The sequence below is a fragment of the Colletotrichum lupini genome, chromosome 8, assembly GCF_023278565.1.
Source record: "Colletotrichum lupini chromosome 8, complete sequence".
In the NCBI taxonomy this organism is placed as follows: domain Eukaryota; kingdom Fungi; phylum Ascomycota; class Sordariomycetes; order Glomerellales; family Glomerellaceae; genus Colletotrichum; species Colletotrichum lupini.
The window spans coordinates 1,529,984-1,549,338 of record NC_064681.1 but is presented as its reverse complement, the minus strand read 5'-3'; the positions used below and the strand labels follow the sequence as shown (position 1 = coordinate 1,549,338).

The following is a 19,355-nucleotide window of genomic DNA, read 5'->3' as shown; positions in this document are numbered from 1 at the left end:
TGCGAATTGATGCGAGATGTTGTGTCCGTCAGTTGTAGTTGTGGAAGGAAAGCGAAAAGGACGTGGTGGATATGATATAAGAGGTTGAGTCACTCGCAACATCCCAGGTATTCCCACATGTCAGTCTCGCGATTTCTACGGGAAAAGATGAACTAAGCCAATCAGAATCTTGTCCACAAGCCTGTAATGGCCGTATTAGGACATGGGCTGGGGATGGAAATGACCTTTGAACATGTTATCCAAATAAAAAACACCCAGCTTTGAAGCGACGCGAACGCAATCAAGACTGTATGAGACGCAACAGGTTTCGAGGCTCGGCATACACGGTCTTTGAGGCGTTTGAAGTGCGCGAAAGATAACTCGAGTACGATGCCGGTGTTGGTCACACGCGCGATGAGTCAAGCAGCCATTTTGCGGTTATCTCTTTAGGTACGGATAGGTCAACGAGCGGGTCTTTCAGAGATAAGGTACACCCACCGGACCAACCTGAGTATGGGGGAAAAATGAAACATGGTGAGAGCGGCCTTGCTAAATTCCTCTTCAATAATCATGGAAGTTTGGTGTGTTGTAGTGAGCGTGTGTGAGAAAAAGTCTAAAAATCAAATGATGTTAGGACGAGCGGGGAAAGACGATTTCGACTGAAGATTAGACGAGCTGCAGTTCGCCGCACTCTTCAAGATAGACTAGATTCCGAAGAACACGATCCAGGTCGCTTTATTAACATCACAATCTTCGGTTCTGCTTTGGAGTATTCAAGCAATGATGACCTTGGCTAAAATCTTGACGTCCGATCGTGCTCTGGGACGGTATGAAGGAAGGTACCTTTTTATCGATCGTCTTGGAAGGTACGAGTAAGCCATGACCTGCCTCGTTTTCCTCAAATTGGCCATCGCGCATGTTCGTGACTGCCTTCCTTTACTGGAATCCATCTCATCTATATGGTTCCTTCTAGAAAAGAGCTGGGAGGCAGGTACGTCGAACGGTAGCCTCATGTGCCATCACTTCGGTTTCTACAACCGTCCCTGATGTCATTCTCTTCCATAACGTCAGACCCAACTGCCCTCCTCAGCATCTTCGTTCTAATTCTTTCTATAATCCCCTTGTCAATCAAATACAAAGCAATCGATTTGCGAGCTACACATCGGGGAGAATCTGATTCACCAAACAGTGGAAGGTAGAAGAGTCTTCGCAGTTCAACTACAATCATGTCCGTCTCGCTGTCTTCGGAGTTGTCGTCTCCGCCCTCCTTGACACAAGAATCTACCCTCTATTCGGAATACAGTCCAGACGAGGAGCCACAGACCCAGAGTCGAGCTCAGGCCGAGCCCAAGACAAAACCTGCATCCACAAAGTCATCGTTTCTCAAGTACCCGGCCGACATCCAGCGTCTTACACGCCGCGGTCTTTGCACCTATGGCATCAACACGGGCCCAGTGCCAGATGACACGGACTGGGCCAAGCTTACTGTTCCTATGCTTAAGGAGCAGCTCGCCATGCGTGAGATGCCGGACGATGGGAAGAAGAGTATTCTCGTCGAGAGGCTCGAGAACTTGAGCACGTACAAGCCTGAGGTCGTTGCCATCAGAGACGCTCCTGACGACAAGCCATTCGGCCCTATCTCCAAGAACACTAGCAGCAACGGCGAGAAGCGCTTCTTTGTTGACACAGCTGACAAGAGCCACGTTGGTTCTGTCAAGAAAGCGATGAAGGAAGACATGTTTGTAATCAAGCAGTCCAACGATTCCGATGGTGGAGTCAGCATCGGCATCCGTGGGACTGGACCCGATACTTACGAGGTCATTATCGGAACAAAGACATCATGCACCTGCTCGAGCATAGTGAGTAACGTCGAAGTATCATCAAACAATTGCTAACCTCGACTAGATGTTCAGACCTCGCAGCAATTGCAAACATATAATCTGTCAGGGAAATGCTACCTTTCTCTCTCTCATCCCATTACTGACGAAATCGCAGACGTCCTGACGCATGTCTTCCGGGCACCTGCAGAGCTACTCCCACAGAGAACGCTCTTTTCCGAAGAGATCGAGAGGCTCATTGAGCGTGCCCCTAAAGTCCGCTTCACAGCAGCGGAGGCCAGCCAAGACCCCTCCATGTCGGACGGTATTGCGAAGTCCAAGGACGGCAAGTCATGCCCTGTCTGCTTCAAAGACATTGGCGAGGCAGGAACGGTGTGCTGCATTAAGTGCGGCAACCACACACACTCATCTTGCTTCGACGTGTATACGCATCAGCAGACCGGATGGGCCCTCACGTGCGCTGTCTGTCAGACTGTCTGGTCGAACTCGGTTGTCTAAGAGCAAGATGGCAGTTTTTGAACAAGGAATCTGGAAGGGCCTGGTTGCTATGAGACATGACTATGAAAGGCGTGTGACTGGCTTCGAAAGACCAGTCAGCAGAATGCTTGACGGTGCAGCCGGCTCAATAATTGCTTGCGGTGGAGGGGGAAGCTAACTCCCCGGAGTGTTATGGTAGGACTTTACGGGCTTGAAGTATCAATGAAGACGCATCTCAGACGGACTTTATCATCATTATCGAACTTGAGCCCACGGGAAGTAAATGGAAATGGCTGGCAGTGTTGATTGCCTCTTCCTCTTGACATAAATGGATTCACACACGCTATGCCAAGCTTCAATGACGTCTGCATTGGTTCTCTTTACCTTACCTTCACCACATCGTCGCTAGGCTGTCTCACCCCTCATATACGGTCTTGGTCTCTTTGCTGTTATTGAGGTTGTCAATTGCCCGAGATCCTGGTTGATGCTGTCCTGCTATGTACTCAGAGAAGGGTCACGTACTGTCTTCGCAGTTTGATCGCGCTGCAACCACGTTTTATCATCCTCGGCTTGATCAGCTCCCCTGCGTACTAAAAGATGATCCGCCTAATTTTCACCCAAATTTACATCGTACTTCTCAAGTAGACTCCTGGAAACCCGTTGTTTCTCATTCCCCTTCGTCATTTTGATGACTGAATTAACATCATCATCAAACCCATTTCTTGCTCCTGCTTTCAGAAGCATCTCAGTGATTTCTTCATTCCCGTAAAGAATCGACTCATGTAGTAGGCTCCTCCCATACCTACTCCTGCTCGTTACGTTGGCGCCGTGCTTGATCAGAATTTCAACGACATCCGCGTGACTCTCTCTGATAGCTGAGAGCACGAGCGAGTTTCCTTGCAATATGTGGTTTACTTCGGCCCTGGTATGTTCGAGAAGCCATTGGACAACTGCTTCTTGCCCATTTTGGACCGCGCAGTACAGCGGTGTTAGATTAAAACAGTCTGAAGTGTTCATAGCAGTGGGATTCTCCTCGTACATCAATTGTACAACATCGAGTTTTGCAGCCCAAGCAGCTTGATGCAAAGGAATCCTCATGAGCCGGTCCCTAGCCATAACGTCAGCATCATTGTTGACAAGCCATGTTGCTGTCTTCCATTTCACTGCCAGGTGCAAATCCGTTCTTCCTTCCCTATCTCGCAATGTTCTGTTCGCGATTTTCCACAGATATTCAACAATGGTTTGGTTCCCATGGAATGCAGCCCAGTGAAGGGCTGTTTTACCTGAAGCATCACGGACATTGATGTCTGCGCCCGTCTTTGTCAATAACTTGACTGCCTCCAAAAACCCTGCGATCGCGGCACAATGTATCGGTGCGACGTCATCTCTACCTTGCGCGTCGATGTGCGCGCCTCCCGCTAAGAACGCCCAGATGTTGTCATAGGAACTGCTCCCGATGGTTTCGTGCCTTTCTGTAGAACCATCATCTGGCCTTCCTTCAAAATTGCAAGCATAATGCAACGGTGTCCACTCAACCAAGTCTCGCGCGTTGACATCTGCTTCATATAAAAATATCAAGTTCTTAACGAAACAGTGTCTACGCGCCCCGTAATGCAGCGGCGTCCAACCAAGGATGTCTTTTACGTTAACATCTTCTCCACGATAGAACGCGTCTTCGATACGTCTTCGGTTTCGAGTCAGGGCTACTTCGTGCAAGTTTGTATAGCGGAACTTCTCATGATACCTGGCATTAGTTCTGCTGTAACCGTTGTTGTCTCCACTGCCGAATGTAGAGTCTCCAGAGAGATGGCACTTTCAAGGACGCTTCTGATCCTCATGAAATTTCAGAATGGCTGACAAAGTTGATGCAACTTCGAGTGATTCAAGTGATCTGGACCGAATCTCTCTCTTACTGTCGTCCCTAGCCCATGCGAGCGACAGGTCAACCAGTGAGTTAGATTTGTCCCACATCTGTCTTTGTCTTCCAGTCAAGTCTAAAGCCGAGTAAACTTGCCTCAGGAAATCCACAATAATGACTGTAGCTAAAGTGGGTAGGTCATCGTCCAACGGGAATGTCCCGGCGATGCGGAACAGCCACAAGTAGATACTTCCCGCCTGCTGCCAGTGCTGCAGCCTCTCATGATGGTATTCACCGGCTATTCGGAATGTCTGCAAAAGTCGTTGCAAACCAATCGAGTTCGAAGCCAGGCCGAGTTTGAAGAGATCTTGGTGGATTTGCAAGACCCCGCCTGACCCAGGCCCTTAAAGCAGCCATCAGGAGGATAGCGCCGAGCTGTGCAATCGATACTGACCAGTGTAGCCCACGCATGCCACAGAACTGGACGATGTATCCACACAGACTGACGACTGTTCCAATGCTAGTTTCCATTTCGATGGAGATCCCAAGTTTCTCGTTCACGGGAGTGATTGCTAGCATGACTTCCTGATTCAAGGAAGGCGCTGGAGGCTTTCTCTCATCGCGCCTCCGTTCCGATGTTGTTATGAAAGACAGTTGGGTTTTCGCATAGATTGCGAATGAGTCAAATACCTGATCACTGACGGTTTTGGTTTGCTGTAGCCAGACCAATTGCGCCGTCAATTTACGAGAGGGCCGAAATACCTCTTCGATAGTGCTACTCTCGACAACGTGGCCGCCAAGGAGAAGACCAACAACCAGCAGAAGCGTCCCCGCCCAATGGCATGGGAACGCATACTGGGCGACCGGCTCTCCATCCTTGAGAAAACCTAGTGATGGGTAATGTACGGAACATCCGGCGTATGCAATGAGTCCTAGCTGGAGCATAACGCCCCACACTGCTGCTATGCGTAGTTCAGTTCTGCTTGTGATGTTATGAGAGTTGAGTGTGATCTTTGGCGAGCTCTTCCGCGGGTTCCGTGTGATAATGATGCGTGACTTCGCTGTGTTTTTTGAGTGTGATAATTTCTCCTTGTCTTGTTCCGCGGAAGTCGATGAATTTAACGACATTGCCTTGCGGAGGAGATTTCTTGGGGATTCGTTCTCTACCATGAGAGTGAGATCGTGCACATTCAATCCAGTTGAGGAACTCACCAGCAAAATATTGATTCTTGACCTTATGGAAAGGCATGACCTCCACGTGAACACCATCATTCACCCCAGACTCAGGTAGTAAGCAAATACAATTTGCCACTGGAGCCGACCCTATACATCTCACGACATAATGACCGTTCTAGAGCTCGCAGACCTCTGTTGAGGTAGACGACATTAGCCCTTGTTCAGCAAGAGCGAGATTCTCTCTAGCTGTGCCAATAAGAGCTTTGAGGAATCCGGGCCCTCCGACTCTTATTGCGCTAACTACTATGGTAATAATTCCCAGAGGCACCATGGCCAGGACAATATTGTCAGCCCAGCCTAGTGATTGACTCATAAACTGCATAGTAACCCTCTCTCCGAATAGGGCGAGCAATCTTTTCGCATACGGTTTGTCAGTATACATCTTTCTAGCTAGTGTGAAGGATCTGAGGATGGGAGACTGACGGTGCTAGATCTGAGAACAGATTATTGACGAAGTCGTCTCCATCATCTGCTGCGACGCTCGCAGCGAGAGCAGGGGTGAAAAGAAACACCCGCATCATTTTTGCTATGATTCTTGCGCATTCATGCGCAATCAGTCGTTGAGTTTGTGTTGTTAATTCATCAGCCATATCGAGGGTACGCCTCTTAGTGTTTGGTAGGCGCTGAAACTTCGAAGAATGTATGTATGCTGTGTTGGTGATTTGGACGAGAGCGGCTAAACGAAACACCCGTGGGGGACCTCATGTTTTCAACGGAAGGAAAACAGGCTTTGACATGTTGGTGCAAGAATGTCTATCATTTGTAACTGCCTACTGTATCCACCCATAGGCAATATGCATATGCAGTAGGCCCATGTCAACAGACCGCTTCGCTTAGCGCCAACACATATTATACATGAGGCATCTCTGAATGGTTGGTGTTTGTACGGGTACGGTCCTATACGTGCCCGGCTACTAGAATGTGGTGGTAGTATTATCTCCACCTTCTTGCCGTGCAACTGCACGGCAAGGTGCATGAAATTTCGTAAAGCCACTTCGGGGCTTGGTAACTAGATTGGCACCCGTAGGCGCCATTGCGATGTAACTTATCCAGATACAGCTTACATCAGAGGTAAGATGCGACAAGGGCGCCAGCGCCGAACATAGAGGCAACTGTGATGAAGCTGGCAGTGGAGAACAGAGAAATGCCGCTGAGTCCGTGTCCGGAAGTACAACCTCCACCGATTCTCGATCCCAGGCCAATAAGGAAACCTCCTACTACCGCCAGCTGTGGCGAGACAGCCGTATCAGCAGCACCCAGGGCAAACTCGGGGTATGTCGTCGCGACAGCCCACGCGCCGGCAGCCAAGCTCGCAGAGAAGAGAATGTTGCTATACGATGGCTTCCCCTTTTCGCCGCCACCCTGGACCGCCCACCAGAAGTACCGTCCAATCTCGTCGTAGGAAGTCGACACACCGAGCATGGACTTGCGGGAGAGCAGTGAAAAAAGCTGTGCCAGACCGATCAGGAGTCCGCCGATGGTGGGAGCGACGACGGCGTAGGGACTGGCGGGAGTATACTTCATGCTGGCGTAGATGATGCCCGCGAAAAGGGCTTCCACGCCAACGAAGGCGACGGCTCTGCTGAGACCGACGCGCTCGTGGACGGTGAGCTTGGGGTTCTCGGGCGGTGCCGAGCTGGCGTTGCTCGTAAGAAGTTTCTGGAGGAAGCCGGTCCACATGATGCCGGCGAGGACGGCGCCACCAAGGACGTAGACGCCGGATTTGGTGCCGACGGCGATCTGGGCGAGGACGGTGCCGGGGCAGGAGCCGGAGATGGCCATGCCGGCGCCGAGGATGGAGCCGCCGAGGATATTGCCGTCGTACTGGGAGAAGAGACCTAGACGCGAGGGGCTGCGGGGCTTGGGGCGGACGTAGCCCGCCTGGTCTAGTACGAGGACGAAGACGCTGTATATCGTGTCAGTTGTGTGAGAGGATCAGAGGATGGCAGGTGCTGAGATGATTAGACGTACGTGCTGCTTGCTGCGGCTGCGAGGAAGGCCTGGATCATGTGCCAGTTCTCGAACTTGAGCTGGGCGATGATGACTGAGGGTTGGTAGACGCCCGCCGCTACCAAGGCTGCGCCGAAAGCGGCGCCAGAGAGAGCCGTTGTTGCCATGGCTTGGTCGGCTGTGGATGTGGGAGTGTGAGTGTGTGTATATGTGTTTGTGCCGCGGGAGCGTTCTGGGACGAACTGCTGCAAGCTGGGAGTTTGGCGGGTGTGTGTTGTCTATATGAGAGGTTTTCTCTTCTATGACTGGTTAAGCGAGGATGAGGTGGTGATGCGTGGTGGAAGTTCAAAATCTTCAAACTCTTCGAGCTGTCTCGGGTCGAACTTATACAGTCTAAAGCCAAGACTGCCACAGAGGAGTTCAAATGTCTGGGAAGATTATCGAATGTGCCAAGATTTCGAGTCTGCTTAGTGAATCAAGCCCGAAAGCCCAGATACGTTCGGGGACTTGAAGAGAGAGGGAAAAATGGACCGGTAGCGGGGCCCTTGGTTAATAATCCTCCCCCCATAGTCAAAGGCCGAAGAGTCAAGAGGGCCAGCCCCTGTAGAGCTTCTACCCGCCTTGGTCAGGTAAGTGGTAGTGTTAAGGCCCCATTCTGTACTCTGTTGCTGAGGCCGAGCCGAGCGTCTGGGTTGACTTTTGTCAAAGGCGGTTTAGAGTGCAAGTGACGGATGGCTAGTGGCGTTGATTCCTGGACCTTGTTCCCTTTTCGGATAGCAATGACGCCTTTTGGGAGCTAACTCACGACATGGCGCTAGCTTATTTCTAGTCCTTTGGGAATGCGCATCCGAGGTTTTCTTCGTGGTGTGAGAGAAGCTACCTTCTCTGAAAGAGTATGGCGGTTCGATTTGCACGCATTCAAGATCCCCGATGAGATAAAGATGCATCTTCAAGAACAGGTGTTGCAGGTGGTGCGTGCGCCATTGTGGAAGGTCGGCAGTTCAGGGACCATGAAGTCCGTCAGCAAAGGATTGATTGGGCAGGGCAAGGTGTCCGAATAAGGGGGGATCAATAAGGTTGCAGAAAATCAGTTGAATCCCGTCCCAGGATGGTCCTGGGTTCCGAACCCGAACCCGCAAGGGTTGTTGTCCCTCTCAGCCAAAGGGCCTGGGAGAGGACGGCGACCACTTTGAAGAAACGGTCGCCGACGTCGGGGAACTGCCGGAACGCACGGGCATCACCGAGAGTGGATACCCCTTCTTCACCGGGATGGATTACATCTCTCGGGGGCTTCCGTAAGCTTGGGCTTCTTTCGGTGACTACTACCGTGACCAAGGGACTTCATGCTCTCTAGATTATGGATTCATGGACGGCGAGGATTAAGTGAGATGTTTCGAGAGTTTGGATATAAGAATTGAGCAAGTGACCATATTGTAAATCTCCATCTTGTAACTACATTGTTAGCAAAACCACCAAAACTAGCCGATGAACCGGGTCAACCAGTTGCGAGAACATATCCACAACGCCTCACTTACACAGTCAAACATGGCCCAAGAACCCACAATCCACGAGATCTTTGAGCCGGTCACAGGCACATGGCAGTACATCGTAGCCGATCCTTCAACCCAAGCCGCAGTGATCATCGACTCCGTCTTGGATTTTGATCCAGCAAAGAACGCCATCTCTACACAAACAGCCGACGGCCTTCTCGACGTGGTAAAAAAGAATGGATACAATGTTGTCAATATCCTAGAGACACATGTCCACGCCGACCACTTGACGGCATCCAAATATTTACAGTCTCGGCTGCGGGAGGCACAGGACGGCGCCGCCCCCAAGATCTGTATCGGTAGACGGATCGGGGATGTGCAAGAGAGGTTCGCTGAGAAGTATGGCATTCCCAAAGACGAGTACGCCAATGCCTTTGACCGACTGCTCGACGACGATGAGGTCTTCGAGATTGGAGACCTCAAGGCCAAGGCCATCCACCTGCCGGGCCATACCCCCGACCACATGGGCTACATGATCGGAGGTGAGCACTTCCCCACAGACAGTCACGAAGAATTCTCAGCCCCATACTGACCATCACTTTCAATAGCAAACGTCTTTGCGGGTGACTCCCTCTTCAATCACGATGTCGGGTCCGCGCGGTGCGACTTCCCCGGTGGTAATGCCCGCGACCTCTTCGCGTCGGTCCGCCGGCTGCTCGATCTGCCAGAGACCACCAAGATCTGGACAGGGCACGATTACCCGCCGGCCCACCGAGGGCCCCTGGCGGCGACGGAAGTGGCGAAGCAAAAGACCGAGAACAAGCACCTCGCGCAGAACGTGACGGAGGAGGACTTTGTCAAGTGGCGCGAGGAGAGGGACTCAGGGCTCGGGGAGCCTAGGCTCATGCACTGGGCGCTGCAGGTCAACGTGAGGGCTGGGAATATGCCGAGTCCCACCAAGGCTGGAGATCGGTTGTTGCATGTGCCTGTCAAGATGCAGGGCGTGACTTGGTGAAAGGGGTTTTCATGTCGTGTAGGTAGTGAGAGCGTGGAAAGGAGCTAGTTTCGACTCCCGTGTATATGAGATGAGGGATGTGGAAGCGTTCATTGTATACTTAGTTACTTAGGCAAGTCGTCTTCGACAGCCAATTTTCCTATTTCGCATGTGTACGGTACATGAAGTTGTCACGAAGATCGAAAGCGGTAGAGAGCATGTAAGTGGTGGTGTCCTGATAAGGTACATTACGTCGGTTGGCCCATGCGTTGCACCCCCCGCGCAACCGCCGCGTGGGGAAAGTGCCGAGGTCTCGTCACTGAATGCGGGGAGTTCGGCCCCGGCTGAGTGGAGGGACAGGAGGCCGGGGGACGTCTACTCCCCCACCAAATCACAACGTCAACGTCGGCAGCGACCCGGTCTATCATATTATTAATCTCGCTCGGTTCAATCTTTTCTGTTCACATAAGAGCTGGCGTGGCCCCCGTTTCGTTGATCTTGCGACACTGCATTGGATATCTACAGTATCAGTGCCGGTACATTGCATTTATACCATGCCTCACTCTATCACCGTCAAAAAGATCGAGGGGAAGCCCGGAAAGGTGTACTATCCGTAAGAAATGTATCCCCATTGTTTATGATGTTACCGTAATTGATTCAAATCTCAGCCTCCAACTCAATGAAGTCCCAAAGCCGACCCCAGGGCCCAAAGATGTCTTGGTACGATTAACGGCTGCCGCTCTCAACCACCGTGATCTCTTCATCCGGCGCCACCTGTATCCAGGCATCTCATTTGATCACCCCCTTATGGCAGACGGATACGGTATCGTAGTCGAGGTTGGGAAAGACGCAGACAGAAGCCTTATCAATAAGCCAGTTCTCATCACACCCAGCCGCGGCTGGGCTTCAAGCCCGGACGGGCCGGAAGACATTCGCAAATTCAGCGTCATTGGCGCCACCCAGACGTACCCGGACGGCACCGCGCAAGATTACCTCGCCCTTCCCCAGGACGAGGTCGAGCTGGCCCCAGAGCACCTCACACCCGCCGAAGGCGCCGCCCTACCCCTCGTCGGCCTCACGGGCTGGCGTGCGCTCGTGACGAAGAGCGGAAACGCGGAGAAGGGCAGGAACATTCTCGTCACGGGCATTGGGGGCGGCGTGGCGCTCCAGGTCCTCCAGTTTGCCGTCGCGTTTGGCTGCAACGTCTACGTCACCTCTGGCGACGAGGCCAAGATTGAAAAGGCCAAGAGTATGGGCGCCGCCGGGGGCGTGAATTACAAGAAGAAGGGGTGGGAGAAGGAGCTGCAGGCCCAGCTGCCCAAGTCGCGGCCGTACCTCGATGCAGTGGTCGACGGTGCCGGCGGAGAGATTGTGGGAAAGGCGGTCAAGGTGCTCAAGCCCGGCGGTGTCATTAGCCAGTACGGCATGACGGTGTCGCCGCAGATGGACTGGCTGATGCAGGCTGTCCTCAAGAATGTGGAGCTCAAGGGCACGACTATGGGTTCCCGAGAGGAGTTTAGAGACATGGTTGCCTTTGTGAGGGAGAAGAAGATTAAGCCTGTTGTCAGCCGAACGGTCAAGGGACTGACGAACCTCGAGGGCATTGACGGGCTGTTCAAGGATATGGAAGCAGGCAAGCAGTTTGGCAAACTTGTGGTTGAGTTTGAGGAGCCCTCTGCGTCACCTAAGCTATAAGGGAGAACTTTGTGTTCCAATGTACGACATGGGTACAAATAGAGTATCCATGATGGCATCGAGGATTTCTCTGAATTTAATAACACTTTACAAGAATTGAAAGTTCTCTGACTCAAGGAATTCATTGTTCTCCATAGTAAATGGTTCCATTCGGTTGACCGCTATCTAAGAGATTCTCAGCCAACTCGTACGTCTATTCCTTATGGGTGAAGTTGATTGAGCAAGCCTGTCATGTCCTCCAACGTGTCAATCAAACGTGTAGCCTTGAGTACTTTGCTGTATTCAGCAGGGCCTACGTTCTCGAGAGGCATAGTTGCTACCTGCGCAGAGGATTTGCCTAGAGATGTGTTTGCGCCTTCTGATTGCCTTCCAAGAAAGGTCACACAAACACAATTTTTGCCATGGGCTCTTTCATAGGACTTTCGGTACTTGCTTGGGTTGTGCCATCCCTATACCGTTTCTCCAGTCTGTTCTGCCACCTCACTCTTTGCGTAGGCTTCTTGATCAGACCAAGTGTAAGTCAGTGAATATACACACGTGATAGGTGCCGCTAGACATAATGAATATTCACCCCCAAATCTGGCTACTGGTTTCTTCCAGTCCACCCTCTTGCCTCACACTGGGTAAAGGACCCCTCTTGGGAGGCACTTCTCTCCGCTCGCCCAGCTCCTTCTTCTTTCACCTACAATAAAGAAGAAAAGATCCTGCCTCTCCCTCACCCATCTCAACCACAGCAACACACTAAGCTTCTCGCTCGCAAACTACTGATATAGCTTACGCAACCCTATCATGATGTGGCATAAAGCTATGTTCGTTGTCACGGCGCTGGCCTTGATGTTCTTTTCAGGCATCAATGTCGTGGCCGCTACAGGTGGAATTGCAAACCTCAACACCGCTGAGACTCCCACTGAAGCCACCTTCAGCAACGGTCTTTCCAAGCGTAACTTCTCCATTGGCCCTCACCTTGCTCCCAGAGACTTCCCCCACGACAATCCCCTCAATATCACCGAAGAGGAGGCCCTCAAGCACGGCCACAAGGTCATCCCCGTCAACAAAGAGATCTGGGCCCACCTCGTCAAGACCGCCGGCCTCGACCGCAAGCGCGAGACCATCGAGTACAACCCTGAGCAGCACGACGAATCTCTCTCTAGCATCGGCAAGCGAGTCCCGAGATGCGGCGAAAACTACGACCTCGAGAAGGAACCCCCTGACCCGCAAAACTGGTGTACTCCAAGCCCGATTGTCGGCGACTGCCAGCTCGGTATCTGGTGCCAGGCCGACTGGCCGGGCTGGAGGCAGTGGCCTAGCCGCGGCTGGGTCTTCAACAACGCCTGCCAGCTTTTCGGAGAGAACGTGCCTTTCCAATGGGGCGACTGGCAGCCAATTTGCAGTCCCCTTCCCTACGTCACTCTCTTCTTTGCCCACAAGGACCGCTGGCCTCACATGGCGTAAGTATCATCCTCTCAAAACTTTATATCGCTTCTTGTTGAATGAGGACTAATACAGTCTACTCTAGGTACGGTGGCAAATACTACAACAGCTACGCCCCAGGATGGGAGATTTACTATCCCGAATCGCCGGAGGGTGGCCCTTTCCCGGCTAGCTACTACTATCATCGTACCTTTGATTGCTCGATGAAGCCGAAAAAGTGAGGCTAGATCGGTTCAGATGTCTCAAGGGGCAGTCGAATGCTGGAGTTTGTTCCTCTGCACGACCGATACCTCGATCACACGCCCTCAGCAATGGGAGGAATGAGCAAAGATTGGCTCTAAAGAAACAGAACTTGCCTGGAGACACACAAAGGTTGGAGATTAAGAAAAGTTTAGGCCACCTAGCTTAGGTAGTGAACACCGCCTCGGTTTCTCAAGTTAATTGCATTACATATCGTGAACTTTTCCCCTATATTGACATTTCGCTTTTGATTTACAACCCTTCAGGCGGCGAAGTTTGAGGAGATCGCCGACATGTCAGAAGACTCTTGAACTCTTGAATGGAAGGGTATCTTGAGTGAGCTAACACCTCACCTACGTACGTGGCGACCCCTTTTCTGCAAAGATACAACAGACACCTGCCCCAGACTACACAATTTCTTCCGCTTCCTCCACATCTCAGATCCTCTTTACCCCTCACTCGTCGTCCTCGCTCTTCTTTCTCTTCTTCCTCTTGTGGCCGAGCTCTTCGGGGGGTATAAAGTCCTTTTCCCTCTCGCGCAACTTCTCCTCCTTCTTCTGCTTCTGCTGCTCCAAGCGCTCGGCCTGCGCGGCCTTGTTCTTGGCCTCCTTGCCCAAGAAGTACTCGCCCGTCTCGATCTGCTTGTCGACCTTGCTCTTCTCGGGCGCGGGCGGGAAGGGCGTGTAGACCTTTTTGGTCTTGTCCGTGACGTTGTGCGGCACGCGGCGGCGGCTGAGCGACTTCTTTTTGAAATTAGGCAGGAAGCGGTCCCAGCTCTCCTCGGCGAGCTCCGGGTCCTTTGCGAGCTCGCGTTTGATCATGAGCTCCTTGACGTGGTAGATGGGGTGGATGTTCTCCATGCAGTCCTGGACGACGCGGCGCACCTCCTTGAGGCCCTTGTAAGGGCCCATGACGGAGACGGTGCTGCCCTGCACGAGGATGTAGGTCTGGGTGAGCAGCTCGAGGGCCTTGAGGGTCGAGCCGTTGGGGCCGAGGATGCGCTGGCGGCGCTTGACGTAGCGCTCCTTGTTGCGGACCAGGTTGCGGATCTTGATGATGTCGCATGCGACGCCGTCGTCGAGGATCTTGAGAGCCTGCGGCGCGGGGACGCTTCGGGCCAGGAGCTTGATGAGGTCGCGGGCGTTCAGAATGGCGGCGGGGTCAAATGTTTTTCTGGAGGCAGAGAACAGCATGTTAGTTACTGTGGTGGAGTGGGCCGAGCATTGAAGAAGATTATTGCAGACTGGAATACGGACCTTGTCGTCTTGACGGTCATTGAACCCTCAATCAAGTCGAGCGAGCAAGCGATGCCCGTCTTCTCGAGAGCCTTTGTAACGAGAGGCCATGCCTCCTTGAGGTACACTTCGCGGTACTTGGGGAAAACGATCTGGAAGGAGGATTCCTCAGCAAATGTGCCGCCGGCGTTGTCGGCGGGTGTGAAGGCGTCGATTTTCCATTTGTCAATGTCGTCCGTGTCCCACGGCTTGTCCTTCTTGTATGTGGAGGGCATCTTATCGGTTGTCGCGTGTTTGCAAGACAATGGAATTGACGCCGAATTGTATACGAGAAAAGTTTCGTAGTTACTTACTGGTGGCTGCGGCGAACTTTTTCTTATCGATAACGCTGGAGACGGCACGTGGGGTACACCGGTTTTTATGGGCCCATCCGGCATCTTCAAGGTGAAGTCGGCCCAGTTCACATTGTGGGAGACCAGTAACGGTATCAATCTAGTGGTTTTAACCTTGACAAATCATGCGATTTGAATGCAAATGCGAGTTTGGTGTATTCCGGGAATGCGCATTGGAACGACGTTTCTAATCAGTCAAGGGTTACTGCTTTCAAAGTTGCTGTTTAATTGCGAATCCTTAGATCTGCGTGAGAGCCACAACTGGATAGCGTTAGGATTCTGGTGAGGACTGTTTTGGCATGTCACTCTGAATGACAGATTTATCCGAGCAGAGTGATCGATTGCACGTATGTGTCCAAGTTTTCGAGGTTTTCTCACCGGCGCTCCGAATCGGGAATCTGCAAAGCGTATCCGTACCACCCTAAGGTACCTTACGAGTCGGCGTCGCCGTGAGATCTTCATATCAGATAACAGCGAACCTTCTTTCAGCGCTTATGCGTGCGGGTACTGGGGCCGTTGCGACCACCCCAAGTCTTACCTCCTCTTTCTGATGATCAGTGAGAGAAAACTTCAAGATCCTGACACACCAGCGCAGCGCGTGCTGTAAGGCTGAATGGGGTAGCCGATCCAATCACATCGTGGCTTCCGTAATACGGTCCAGTGGGACGACCAGTTGGGTAATCAGTATCGCCGATAGGCTCAGTTGACAGCTATCGCGTCCCGTCCATCCCCAGTAAATTGGCCCTCCATCCTGATCGATTAAGGGGATGCGGGATGAAATCAATCCGTTCGCCATTCCATCTATTCTCCCCTATTCCAAAAGTCAACCAGCTTTTGTGTCCAACGTGCCTTCGTAATGTCTGAGACCTGGCTGTAGCTTTACCTTGTAACCTTAGTTTCCTCCCCGCAATTCTGTCCTAGGGAACGTACCTGTCTCCCCCCTCCAACTCAACCATTTGCTCCTTTCTGAGTCGCCTCCAGCGCGTCTTCCCGCTGAACAATTTTTTTTTCGCACTCCTGCGTATTTGCACCTGCCATCTACCACCCAAGGCCTGACTACACACAAACATACACGTTTCGCAACCTCGACTTCGCGCCTCGACCTGAATCCTCCTCGCAAGCCACTTTTTTGAGCTCTGTACGTGGGTCTCTCTTGCGAAAAACTTGCGACTGCACGACACGCGCGCCTTGCGATCGCGAAGCGGCATTCGATAGCCTCCCTCCTTCGACATAGTCCTCCCTCCTTCGACATAGTCCTCCCGTCCGCGACGATTTCGCTGCAACCGCCATCCTGGCTGCCGTTCGAGAGCCTTCTGCGCCTGCTCCGGCATTGGACAACATTACAGAGCACGAGCACGATCACGATCTTCCCTCCTTTCGAGACGTCATGGAGGAAGCCACGGCTCTGGCTACCCTTGCGTTGCCACAAACGAACCTCGAGACAATCTCGCGGCCCAGTTCCACGTCGACTTCGGAATCCGCTTCCGCAGCCGCAGTTATAGCCGCGGCCTCCACGGTTCCTCAGTTGCCAGGCATCTCGGCGCTTGCCCAGGCCAACAACTCTGCGACGAGCTCGCCTCAGATGCGGTACGTGAGTATGCTTGGTGTCAGGAGAAGAGACGAAGAATTCGCAGAGGGACATGACGGACGATCAGCTTGATGGCCACGATTCACTTGCGCTACTCCCGCGCTCGCCGTATAACCTTGAAGCCATTTCGGCGACAAAGAAGGCGATGCAGCCATTGCGCTCCATCGACAGATCTCCCTCTGCTGCTATATCATTGGCTAGTCCACAGTCTGGTTTCAGGGGTGGAAGAAACAGTCGAGATGGGATGGAAGAAGATGTGAACACAAAAGTGACGAGAGCTTCATGTGCTGACTTTGATCCACAGAGAAGCGATTCCCGCGCCCGCTCCCGTTGCCGCCTCCACACCGACTCAGGCGCCCGCGCCCGCGCCAGCTCCCGTGCCGACGCCGACTTACGCTTCTGGCGGAGGATCCACCACGGTATGTCTGTATTTACCTTACCTTATCCCACCTTGTACGGAGACCATCGCGGGTATCTTATCATCGAGTCCAATCCCGAACCCCAAAAAAAACTCCCCCATCTCCTGCGTTAGTGTTATCGCAATTACCGTTCAGGTATTGCTGTTATCTAAGAACCAATGAACCCTGCAAGGCAGGTGTGGGGCTGCAACTGGGCGCGGTCGTTCCTTCCCTGTCTTATCTTTGCTCCACAGATAAGTTTTCTTGTTCCCATGCAGCGATAGTCGTCAACACCAAGACCAGAGTCCCAACTCTCATCGCGCGCTTCACCCCGTCAAGCACCACAAACAAGCAAACGGTCATATTTTTTCGCATTTCTTTTGGAGCACGCACTTGGAACTCCTTGACGGAATCTTTTGCGACCATTTCGCTGGCGTTGCGCATCATGATGGCCACCCAAGCTAACGAATCTACGCAGCCAACATGCCAAAACTGCCAGACCTCAACCACGCCCTTGTGGCGGCGCGATGAGTATGGATCAGTCCTCTGCAATGCATGCGGACTGTTCCTCAAGTTGCATGTGAGTGTATCGCATCCTTTTCATAGAAAGACGAGCTAATACGGTATTAGGGTCGTCCGCGTCCGATCTCGCTCAAGACCGACGTGATCAAGAGCCGAAACCGCGTGAAGACGATGCGCCCTGATCTTGCATCTAAGAAAAAGGTACATGATCCGTTGACATTTCCCAACTGTGGCTAATAATGCGACTAGCAACAGCAGCAGCAACAACAAGCCCACCAGTTTGGCGCAAACGATCCGAACGGCCTCGACATCCATGGGCAGAACCAGCGCAGACAGTCGCAAAAGTCAAACGGCAATCCGGACGGCTCTGACTCTCCCGTTTCTCGTACCGCAACCCCTTCTCTATACAACCCTAGCCTCCCGGTCTTCCAGGGCATGGACGATGCGCAACTTCAGGCTGGACTGCAGGGCTTCAACGTCTCTGGGTCGGACAACCGCTCGGGCTCCCCCCTGAATGGCGACCGACACCTCGATGTCCCGCAAACACATGAGCAGCTCATTGCCGCAAATTCTGCCCTCAAAACCCGGGTTAGCGAGCTAGAGCTGATCAACGAACTTTTCCGTGGTCGACTCAGCCAAATGGAGCAAGATGAAGCGAGCGCAAGAAGAGGGCAGGAAATCAGCGGCAAAGCAGAAGCTCAGCTGCGGGCTCAGCTTGAGAGCAGCAAGAAGCAATTGGACGAGAGCCATCGCAGAGAAAACAACCTCAAGCGACGTCTTGACGAGATGGAGCTGGAGCTGAAGGAGGCCAGAGATGCCCTGGACCTTTCTGACTCTGGCCGCGCAGCAAAAAAGCCTAGGATTGCCGAAGTGGTTGCCAATCCAGCCGTTGCTGCGGCCACGAGCGGAGGAGGCGGTGACGGTGGTGGTGGTGGAGAATCCGAAGTCTCGACTCCTCAATCCGCCGCCGCGAACTGAGATGGCACCATCCGGGGCCCAAATCACCGTTACCTGCGCGATTTCCACGTACATCACCACCACCACCAAATCCCAACATCTCAGGACGACGCTTTGCAAAATTCTCCACGCTTATACCTATAATGCCGCGTGTGTTTTTCCGTGTTTCTTTTCTTGGTTTACCCCCGGATATCCTACGGGATCCGGGTACGATGGCTCGGGCTGCTTGCTGCTAGAGGGACAGGCGTTGCGGCCCTGCGGGTCAAGGTAGTCAAAAGTTTTTATTGTGACAAAAAATAGAGGCTTTACGGGATTGATGACCACACAAACCATACTCTTATCCTTTGGAGTTGTTTCCTATTCTGCTGATGTGACGCTCGGTTCCAAGCTGCGTGATCTGGATGGTTAGGGTGGAGAAGGGGAGTGGAGGACGAGGACAGTATCGTGAACCGCGAATGCGTATTAGTAGCATGGCTGTCGTCAGTGCCATTAATGAGTCTTAAGGAGGGAGGAAAGGGCTTAGCCTCCCGACGCCATGACTTCTCTCGTAAGCCGATGTCCGTCGTTCCCGTGTAAGCATCGTTCTAGAGAAACTCGACCCTTGGTATCCGAAGAGCCGCTTAATAAGTGGGCAGAGTGTACGCGCGTCAAGTGTCAGGCTATCGATGCAAACGAATTCTGGTTAGAAGCGATAGTTGGAGAGGTGATAGCGTGTGTTGAGAGGTGATGTATTGTCAAAGTGAAGAGAGGGACAACGCACAGGTGATGGGATAGAATAGACGACGATAGGTATGAACCCTAGGTGGATTTGGCCTTCTAACCCCAATTCTTCTCACTTTAGCCTCGTACTATTTGGGTAGAGATATGTACACACAATTGAAGGGGAAATCAATATGCTCATAGGGAAGATTATGGGTTGGGTAAAGGAAGAACCCCATTTGTGGTGAATGCAAGATGCGTTGAAACTAAAGTCGTTTATAGTCTTGGTAGATCTTATCATCTTTAAAAAATCCATGTAGCATAACTGAGATATCACAGATGACAAGTTGGTCGTAGGACGCAAGAGCATTCAGAA

General features: G+C 52.4%; 8 protein-coding genes across 8 annotated transcripts; 4 read left to right on the top strand and 4 right to left on the bottom strand.

The window, feature by feature from the left end:
• Nucleotides 1-28: 28 nt before the first annotated feature.
• CLUP02_14929 (uncharacterized protein) lies at nt 29-512 on the bottom strand (the record flags this gene model as incomplete). The annotated part of the gene is made up of 3 exons (XM_049293855.1): nt 29-92; nt 178-328; nt 446-512. The coding sequence occupies 3 exons, from the start codon at nt 510-512 to the stop codon at nt 29-31; spliced, it is 282 nt and encodes a 93-aa protein (XP_049151001.1).
• Nucleotides 513-1,205: 693 nt separating this feature from the next.
• CLUP02_14928 (SAP domain-containing protein) lies at nt 1,206-2,315 on the top strand (the record flags this gene model as incomplete). Its single annotated transcript, XM_049293854.1, has 2 exons — nt 1,206-1,838; nt 1,893-2,315. 2 exons carry the CDS (start codon nt 1,206-1,208, stop codon nt 2,313-2,315), a joined length of 1,056 nt encoding a protein of 351 aa, XP_049151000.1.
• A 585-nt stretch (nt 2,316-2,900) lies between these two features.
• CLUP02_14927 (uncharacterized protein) lies at nt 2,901-6,422 on the bottom strand (the record flags this gene model as incomplete). The annotated part of the gene is made up of 9 exons (XM_049293853.1): nt 2,901-4,074; nt 4,153-4,463; nt 4,549-5,315; nt 5,365-5,503; nt 5,657-5,741; nt 5,812-6,037; nt 6,103-6,252; nt 6,332-6,346; nt 6,410-6,422. The coding sequence occupies 9 exons, from the start codon at nt 6,420-6,422 to the stop codon at nt 2,901-2,903; spliced, it is 2,880 nt and encodes a 959-aa protein (XP_049150999.1).
• A 31-nt stretch (nt 6,423-6,453) lies between these two features.
• On the bottom strand, nt 6,454-8,148 carry CLUP02_14926 (YeeE/YedE family protein; the record flags this gene model as incomplete). Its single annotated transcript, XM_049293852.1, has 5 exons — nt 6,454-7,294; nt 7,360-7,590; nt 7,645-7,743; nt 7,846-8,025; nt 8,144-8,148. 5 exons carry the CDS (start codon nt 8,146-8,148, stop codon nt 6,454-6,456), a joined length of 1,356 nt encoding a protein of 451 aa, XP_049150998.1.
• A 29-nt stretch (nt 8,149-8,177) lies between these two features.
• On the top strand, nt 8,178-12,208 carry CLUP02_14925 (zinc-binding dehydrogenase; the record flags this gene model as incomplete). Its single annotated transcript, XM_049293851.1, has 13 exons — nt 8,178-8,387; nt 8,446-8,633; nt 8,675-8,721; nt 8,803-8,832; nt 8,894-9,370; nt 9,437-9,839; nt 10,030-10,226; nt 10,348-10,435; nt 10,491-11,501; nt 11,655-11,723; nt 11,780-11,829; nt 11,896-12,032; nt 12,062-12,208. 13 exons carry the CDS (start codon nt 8,178-8,180, stop codon nt 12,206-12,208), a joined length of 3,054 nt encoding a protein of 1,017 aa, XP_049150997.1.
• A 101-nt stretch (nt 12,209-12,309) lies between these two features.
• CLUP02_14924 (uncharacterized protein) lies at nt 12,310-13,289 on the top strand (the record flags this gene model as incomplete). Its single annotated transcript, XM_049293850.1, has 3 exons — nt 12,310-12,965; nt 13,034-13,165; nt 13,196-13,289. The coding sequence occupies 3 exons, from the start codon at nt 12,310-12,312 to the stop codon at nt 13,287-13,289; spliced, it is 882 nt and encodes a 293-aa protein (XP_049150996.1).
• Nucleotides 13,290-13,440: 151 nt separating this feature from the next.
• Nucleotides 13,441-14,698, bottom strand: CLUP02_14923 (ribosomal RNA assembly protein KRR1; the record flags this gene model as incomplete). Its single annotated transcript, XM_049293849.1, has 3 exons — nt 13,441-13,564; nt 13,648-14,361; nt 14,445-14,698. 3 exons carry the CDS (start codon nt 14,696-14,698, stop codon nt 13,441-13,443), a joined length of 1,092 nt encoding a protein of 363 aa, XP_049150995.1.
• A 973-nt stretch (nt 14,699-15,671) lies between these two features.
• Nucleotides 15,672-18,301, top strand: CLUP02_14922 (GATA zinc finger; the record flags this gene model as incomplete). Its single annotated transcript, XM_049293848.1, has 6 exons — nt 15,672-15,688; nt 16,070-16,406; nt 16,708-16,822; nt 17,080-17,381; nt 17,432-17,524; nt 17,573-18,301. The coding sequence occupies 6 exons, from the start codon at nt 15,672-15,674 to the stop codon at nt 18,299-18,301; spliced, it is 1,593 nt and encodes a 530-aa protein (XP_049150994.1).
• Nucleotides 18,302-19,355: the final 1,054 nt, after the last annotated feature.